At 37.5% G+C, this 8,676-nt stretch overlaps 1 protein-coding gene across 1 annotated transcript in view; it reads left to right on the forward strand.

Annotated features, from left to right (window-relative positions):
• Pappa2 (pappalysin 2) overlaps window positions 1-8,676 on the forward strand; it is a 315,095-nt gene that overhangs the window by 115,328 nt on the left and 191,091 nt on the right. Inside the window, exon 3 of the mRNA XM_008826112.2 lies at window positions 2,269-2,414. Within this exon, the coding sequence (XP_008824334.1) occupies window positions 2,269-2,414 (146 nt within the window). The remainder of the gene's footprint in view (window positions 1-2,268; window positions 2,415-8,676) is intronic.

The following is an 8,676-nucleotide window of genomic DNA, read 5'->3' on the forward strand; positions in this document are numbered from 1 at the left end:
GAGGAGGCATTCTGGAGGGCACTCAGGAGAAAATATCAGAACTGCTGGGTTGATGGAGGACAGATAAGTTGTCACCCAACCTGGCAAATGGCAGACAGAGAAACCAGGAACACACAGACTGAATAATTCCTGTCAGGAGTTGGGGTTTAGGGAAAGGGAGTGAAGCAAAACGGAGCAAATTGTTAATGTACCATGTCCCAGGGTTTTTTTTTTTTTTCTCTTTTTTTGAGACAGGGTCTCCCTGTAGCCCCAGCTGTCCTAGAACTCACTTTGTAGACCAGGCTGGCCTTGAATTCACAGAGATCTGCCTGCCTCTGCCTCCCATGTCCCAGTTTTAATTGAAAACCTGAAATAGGAACAGAGCAAAGGTTCAAACTTTCATTCTAGGTACTCTGTGTTAAATGTAGGCTGTCCTTAATCCCATCCTGCCCCTCCCCTCTTTGAGTCTCCTCTCCTCTCGTCTCCTACATCACCATCTATTCTAACATTTCCACACTGAAGATTTACTTGATGCCATCCTCACTACCAGCCATCAGTAAAAATATATTTTGTTAAAGAAGAAAAATAAAGGGATTGCAATTAAATCAAGAGAAAACCAAGCAAGATCTCAAAACTGCATTTCTAGAAAAGCAGCAGAAGGAATAGTCTCTAATCATATCCAATACTACCTCATGGAGCTTGGCTAACTCCTTTTGACTGAGAACTATTTTTCCAAGATACTACAAGTGAATAAAAGTACTACTTAAAGTCCCTTTCCCCCAAGCGCCTTTGGTCCTAAATAAAAATCTTTTTGTTTCTTTGCCTTTCTCCCCACTTTTGGTTCTGTTCCAAGAACTATGAAGACAATACCCTTTGAGATTTTCACTTTTTCGGTGTTCCCCACCAGCATATTCTACACATGACTTAAAAAGATGGTGTGAGTGACATGGTTGGGAAGCAGTGCGAGGAAGAGAAGAGTCATGCTGTTCTAGCATGGACTGGGAGGTTCCAATGCCTGTGGCTTGTCTTGAAGAAGAGCAAGTATGAAGCATATTCTTAAAGGGAACTCCCAACCTGTGTTGAGCATGCTATCTGTCTGGCTTTAGTTGAGTGGGAACATTCCTGTGTTTGGAATGATATAACAAGGCCGGTGTGGGAAGGATTTGGCAAGTATGAGAGACCACTGAATTCTGGTTTAGTTGTCCCTTCTTAAACACCTCCTCAGAGAAGACAATGAAACTCTATATGTTCATGACAAAGTTTTAAGATTTACTGATGCCAAGAAGCTGAAGACTTATGACTAATAGAAGCTTATAGCAAAACCAAGTATGTTTCCCTTTTTATGGACATGGAGCATATGTTTGTAATAGACCTTCAATTATGTGTGTGAGTGCATGTATAATATTGTCTAGTGCTTTGAAGGCTACCAGTAAGACATTTGGTATGTATGGTAAGGTAATAAGAGAAAGAGAGTTTCTGTGGGCTAGGGGACATAAAAACTAAATTAAAACACAGAAAGTATCATTTATAGGAGCATTATAATGTCGTCTTCTATTTTAAACTATTTTTGTTTGTACCTTTTACAATTTAGTTCCTAACTACTGTCTCACCATTTCCTTTAAAAAATTATGACTATTGGGGCTGGAAAGATGGCTCAGAGGTTACAGGCACTGGCTGCTGTTGCAGAGGACATAGGTTCAGTTCCCAGCACCCATATGGCCTTTAACAACCAGTAACTCCATTTCTGGGGGAATTTACACCCTCTTCTGGCCTCTGTGGGCACTGCATGCATGTGGTGCACTTACGTGCATGCAGGCAAAACACTCATACATATAAAATAAAAATAATGGTTGCTGTAGAAATATTCTGAAATTGAGGTTTAACAGACTTCCTGATATCATATGGATCATGTAGGATGATGATAGCAGTAAGAAACTAGGAGGCTGAAGGCTTGCTTCACCTTGTATGAGATAATTCTCAAGGCAGAGAACCAGTGGTACCACAGGATTTATCTTGAAGGAATATCTGGGTCTACATGAAGAATTGAGAATAATATCAAGTGTGGAGCATTCATACAGACATTGTGCTATTTCAAAACAGCAGGATTTTGCTTAATAGGATAGATGTTTCAAATGCATACTGGTGTCTTTTTCTGGTGTTTGTGACAGACAGGTCTCTGTCTCTCTACCCCTCCAAAAAGCTTTAGTGGCTATAAATATCATGACAGTGATCAGGCTGTGCTGTTAAGTGCTGTTGGTATGACATTCTCTGCTTTTGCATGTTCTCCAGGGCATACATGAGTGTAAAGGAGCTGAAGGAGGCCTTGCAGCTCAATAGTACACACTTCCTCAATGTCTACTTTGCCAGCTCGGTGAGGGAAGACCTGGCAGGTGCTGCCACCTGGCCTTGGGACAAGGAAGCTGTCAGTCATCTGGGTAAGTAAAATGAAGACCGGATATGGTAGAAAGAACAAGGTGGTCTGAAAGGAGTTTGTGAAATTGAGTTTGGGGAAAGAAGTAAGATAATGAATAAATTAATGCAGCAATAAATTAGCTGCGAATTGAGAATGACTGTTGAGAGAGTCCATCAAAATGTTCAAAGTAAAAAATAAGAGGTAGTGTATCAAACACTCAGGATATTCTAGACTGATTCTATAATCTACGTGCAGATCAGTCCTTGATGGCATGGGCCTTTAATCCCAGTTACTAGGAAGGCTGGGGTAAGAAGGTCAAAAGTTCAAGGCTACCTGAGCTTTGGAATGAATTCAAGGTCAGCCTGAAATATTCAGTGAGACTGTCACAAAATACAAAGTAAAAAAGGTCTCACATTGCAACAACATATTCTTTCATTGTAATTTTATGTGTATCAGTGTTTTGCCTGCATGTATGTGAGGGCACCTGTGTTGTACAATGACTGTGGAGTCCAGAAGAGAAAGTCGGAGCCTCTGGAACTGAAGTTATGGTTGCTAGCCACCATGTGGTACTGGGTACTGAACCCAGGTCCTCTACAAAAGCAGTCAGTCCTCGAAACTGCTGAGCCTTCTCTCAGGCCCACAATGACAACTTCTTAACAATTACTGGTGACTGCACTGGGCCTGCATAAGCATGGGCTCAACAAATGCCAGAAAAGTTCAGAAGAAGGACTCAGTGGACTCTACTCCTCATTGCTGAGCTCTTTCCTGTGGCTAGATTCAGGGAAAAGGGGTCATTACCTTCAGCCAACTGGCTGCTGATCCATGTTCCTTCTTGAGTACCTGCCTTTGGTCCATTCTGCTCTGTCTCTTCTTTCTTCCATGCTCTGTCTTCTTCTTCTAGAGACTACTAAAGAGAGGTGAGCACTCGGCACCTCCAACCTCTTTTTTAAATGCTTGTTTATTTTTTAAATTTCTTTAAAGAATTCTTTTTTAAAAGATTTACTTAACTTTATGTGCATGAGTATTTTGCTTGCATGTATATAAGTGTACTACATGCATGCCTGGTGCTCATTAATGTCAGAAGAGGACATGGGATTACCTGGAACTGGAATTACAGCCAGTTGTAAGCTGCCATGTGGGTGCTGGGAACTGAGCCCAGGTCCTCTGCAAGAACAGCCAGTGCTCTTAAGCACTGAGACATCTCCAGCCTGCCCCCAACCTTTTTTTAAAAAAGTTTATTTATTTATTCGTGTGTGTGTGTGTGTGTGTGTGTGCCTGTGGGGGGGGCAGGTTAGAGGACAGCCTCTAACCTCTCAGGTATCAGTCCTTCCCTTCCACCTTGTTAGGGTGGGGGAATTAATTCTCTCTTTCTCCAATGTGGCTCCCTAGGATCAAACTCAGGTTTTTAGGCTTGGCGGTAAACACCTTTACCCATTGAGCCATCTCACTGGCCCCCATCAAACTCTTTTGTCCTAAAAAATGTAAAATTTTATAACAAAAGATGTGTTTACTATTAAACTATTAAAAATAGCTGAGCAGGGTTGGGAAAATGGATTGCTGCTTGCCACACCAGGCTCCAATGGGTAGTCCCAATCTGATGGTTATGGTGATAGTCCTGGTTAAGTTAAACAGGTCATAAAATAAAATCAAAAGTCATGCATCTGGGAAAGGGATAGGTAGGCAGGAAGGAGCTTTAATACGGGTGTGAGGGATATAAGAGAGGGTGTGGGGGAGAAAGTCATCAGAATACATTACAGACATGTTTGTAACCAATAAAGGACTATCTTAATTTAAAAAGGCTTCAGTGTTGTGGCACGTGTCTTTAATGCCAACCATGGGAGGTTGAGGAAGGAAGATCACTAGTTCAAGGTCAGTCTAGGCTACAGAATGCAGCCCTGATTCAAACAAGACCAAAACAAAAAAATTCCCCAAACAACAACACAAACTCTACATAAAGATAAATTATTAGCACAAGATCCAATTCATTAGAGTCATTTTAAGTCTTAGAGAGACCTAAAGGGAAAAAAAGTCAAGAAGGTAGCCAAAGTGTGAAACCTTTATAGTAATATCGTATTAGAAAACTTGTGAACCTCTTTTTACTTCAGGTTCTCAAGGAGATCCTGGGAAATTCAGACAGGTTTAAGTTATGCATTTCCAGGATACCTAGGTAAACTGAAGAACCCCTGTGTTCCTCATGAAAGTGAATGTGAATCGTTTTAGCCTTCTTGGTGACAATTGGTGGACCTGAGAGTCATATTCAGTAATGAGTTTAGGTGAATCAACTGTCCTCATCAAAATAACAGTAGCATACCAAGGGACATCTAAGTACACAGACTTGACTCAGTAGGCCTTAACATATATGACAGAATGCACCAAATCCTGTGGTCAGGCTATTGGGGATGCAGATCATATCTAGAAGGGGGTCTAGATATGATTAAGAGGAATTGTAATAAATGTGCAAAAATTTAATAAAAAATACATTGAAAAAAAAACAGTAATGGAAAAAGAAACACTGTGTGAAAACACCTTTCCAATGAGCAAGGCTTACCTTTTTGGTGAATGTGTCAGGAGTTATAATAGCAAAGTTCACTCAGCAGCTGTTGGGACTCAATCTCAAATCTTAAAACATGATTTTTCTGGCCTTCATAGTAATAAATATCGGTCACTTGTTAAGAGCTGTTTGGCTAGAGTGGATCATTGAATGTTGTCTAACTTTATTAGAAGCAAAGCATGAACAAGATTCATTTAATAATGAATTTGCTACTTTGGGACATCAGAAAGTGACCAAGGCAATAAGGACTCAGGAGTTGAATCCCAGAGAGGAAAAGAATGCAATGAAGTGAGCTTATTATGTAACTCAGATTTTTTTTTCTTCTTTCAAGAGAATTGCCAAAGTCTTGGTGAAAGAAAACGAGTCAGAGAAGAAACAGCAACCTAGTACTTGTTTCAGAATCACCAGGGAGACAGAAATTAAAGTCCAGGCCCAAGGGCCAGAGACATAGAAAACACAAAAGTGAGCCTGACTTTCTACTCACAATTTTCCACTTAGAATACTTGCTAATTATTAAAGTATGCATTCTCAGAGCCAAGAGCCAAGAAACCAAGTCCAAAATGACTTCTAGGAGATTAAAAAGTAAAATAGTGATTTGAGAAGTCACACAAGGGAGAGTGCAAATGAAGTTGAGACCCTGTCAAGAAAAAGAAGCTCTGAGATGCCCCATGCACAAGGGTAGGCATAGTGGTCTGGCTTGCAGAAGACTTAAAATCAAAGCTAAAACACTCGTACATGTGCAGGGAATTTACCTATTTATAGTCTAATTGCCCAACCAAAGAAAAATATATTCTTGAGGAAGAAAATACCATCAGAAACTCCCTACAATATTTTATATACAATCTCCAGGAGTCAATATAAAGTCACTTGCTATTTTCAAGAGATGGGGTCAAATAATGGAAAACAAAACCAGTCCAACAAAACCAATGCAATCAGACCCATAGATTATAATGTTTAGATATTGGCTAATATGCAAAAATGAGCAATACATAAAAATACATAATGGGGAGCTTGTTTAGAGGACTGGAATCTATAATAATAAATCAAGTAGAAATTTTAGAGCTAAAAATTAATACCAGTAATTCAAACTAAAAAATTAGTAGATGGCTATTATAAATAATTAAAGACCTCAGAAATTAGAGAAAATAAAAATTGAAACTCAGGAAAAAATGATTTAAAAAGGAAAGAAAATAGCTTCATAAATATTCAAGACTTAATTAAAAATTTTCTAATGAATTAGAGTTCTAGAAGAATAGGGAAGAATTGAAACAGAAGCAATATTCAAAAAGGTAACAGCAGAGAATCTTTCAAACTGACAAAACTTATCAATTCACAGATTAAAGATGTTTACAAACTCCAGACAAGATCAATTCAAAGAAAGCTGTGTCTAAACTCATGGCAGCAAAAATTATGAAAACTAAAGATGAGAAGGAAAGTCTCAAAGATGATAGTGCAAACGTGATTTGTTATCTTAAAAGTATGGGACAACCATGCTGTCTTTTCAACAAAAGTTATGTGGTATAAGACAGTAGTCTGGTATCTTTTTTAAAGATTACAGAAACAGTTCTTAACTTAGAATTCTGTATTTGACAAAAGTATCTTTTGAAAAGAAAATAAACAGTTACAGATATTTCAGACAAACAAAAACTGAGATAATATATACCAGTGCTGAAAGAAATCCTGGAAAAAATTAAGAAGACACGAAGAAAATAACCCTTGGAGAGAGACTAAAAAACACAGAAATAAACTAATGATGCTAGAAAGAATAAAAAAATTAAAATATCACATTCATGTCTTGCAGCTTTGTATGTGTATAAAATTAAAATATTAGAAAATATAGTAAGACAAGAAGAAAGTACATGGAATTAAAGTTTAAGGATCCTCTTTTGCCTTTATTGCGAAAATTTCATTGATTTCATATCATTTTAGATAAAAGACGTTAAAATGCATGCTATAATTTTTAGATTTTTCTATTTAAAAATTAACCAAATTATCTATAACCAGGTAGCTAGAAAAGCAGGAAATGAAATAATCCAGAGTCTGCAGCAATGGACAAGAGAATAGGAAATAATAACACGCTCTAGAAATAAATATAAGACACTGATCAAAACCTAACATTGTGGGGCTGGAAAGATTGCTCAGTGGTTAAGAGTGCATACTCCTTTTGCAGAGGACCCAGGTTCAGTTCCCAGCACCCATGTTTGTGGCTTACAGCAACCTGCAACTACAGCTCCAGCGGCTCTGACACTCTTTTCTGAATTCTGTGGGCACTGGTACCCATATACACATACCCCTTCACACACACACACACACACACACACACACACACACACACACACACACACACACACAATGTTTTTTTAATCTAAAAAAAAGCCTGCAACATATTAATTACATTAAAGTTAAATGGATTAAATGTCTCCATTCAGACTAAAAGTTTGTCAAAACTGACAACAAATCCTAGGTACAGGAGATTTATGAGACATTTGTTAAATATAAGAACACAAATAACTAAAAGTATAGGAAAATGTAATAAATGCAATGCCTAGAAAGACAGCATAGATTTCTAACATCAGATAAGTCAAAATTTAAGGTAGTAATGTCAGAGATAAATAAGACTATTCTTATGAAATAGCAAATTTGCCAGGCATGGTGGTGCATGTCTTTAATCCCTTGGAAGGGGGAGGCACTTGGGAGGTAGAAGCAGGCAGATCTCTGCGAGTTCAAGGCCAGCCTGGTCTACCTAGTAAGTTCCAGGACAGCTAGGGCTACAGGGAGACCCTGTCTCAAAAAAAGGCAAATATTTATCAAATTCAAATGGAAAATGTAACTGTGATGAATTTGGGTATAACTATTAATATGCTCTGAAATTATATATATATATGATTAAGAAAACAGAAAAATCTACAATCATAGCTGGTGGTTTGGAATAAATTTTTCAAGAAATGATAGGATAAATAAATATTTAGTAGAGATATAGATATTTAAACAATATGATTAGAAAATTTGAGTCAATTAGCATAATTAGACCAGTGTATTATAACACAGAGCAGAACACACATTCTTTTCATGTGCCATGGAAAACTTACCAAAGGAGTTCTAGACCACAAAGTAATTTCAGAGGGCTGAAATCACAGAACTTTGTTCTTTCATTTAATTGTAAATAAGCTAGAAATCAATACTAAGACAATAAAAATGAGGACGTCTCCAAGTATTTAGAAATTAAGCAATATACTTCTAATTATCCAGTGACCCACTGGCCAAAACATAGTGAAATAGGAAAATAGTTTAAACAAAATGATTATAACAACGTGTCATATAAAAACTTTTGCACACATGAAGACTCATACAGGGGAAAATTTATAGCTTTTTGTATATTAGAAAAGAAGAAAGTCTGATCTAATTATCCATCTCAAAAAGTCATCAAAAAATAGCACAATAAACTCAAAGGAGGCCAGAAGGAAGTAATAAAAATGGACAAGAAATAAATCCATAGAAAATAAACTTTCATTAGGAAAAATTAACAGAGCAAAACATTTTTGAAAGGAGAAGAAACATCATTAGGGGAAGTGATTGATAAATTTCTAGAAAGATTTGCTCATGAAGAAAAACAATGACAGAAAAGGAATCCATTACCACTATGAAGAATAAAATATTGACATATGTTCTCTCATATGCGGATCCAGAACCAGACTCTGATAAATAAGTATGCAACCAGACATAACTACAGGAA

The sequence above is a fragment of the Nannospalax galili genome, unplaced genomic scaffold (genome assembly GCF_000622305.1).
Source record: "Nannospalax galili isolate Female #2095 unplaced genomic scaffold, S.galili_v1.0 scaffold429, whole genome shotgun sequence".
Lineage (NCBI taxonomy): Eukaryota > Metazoa > Chordata > Mammalia > Rodentia > Spalacidae > Nannospalax > Nannospalax galili.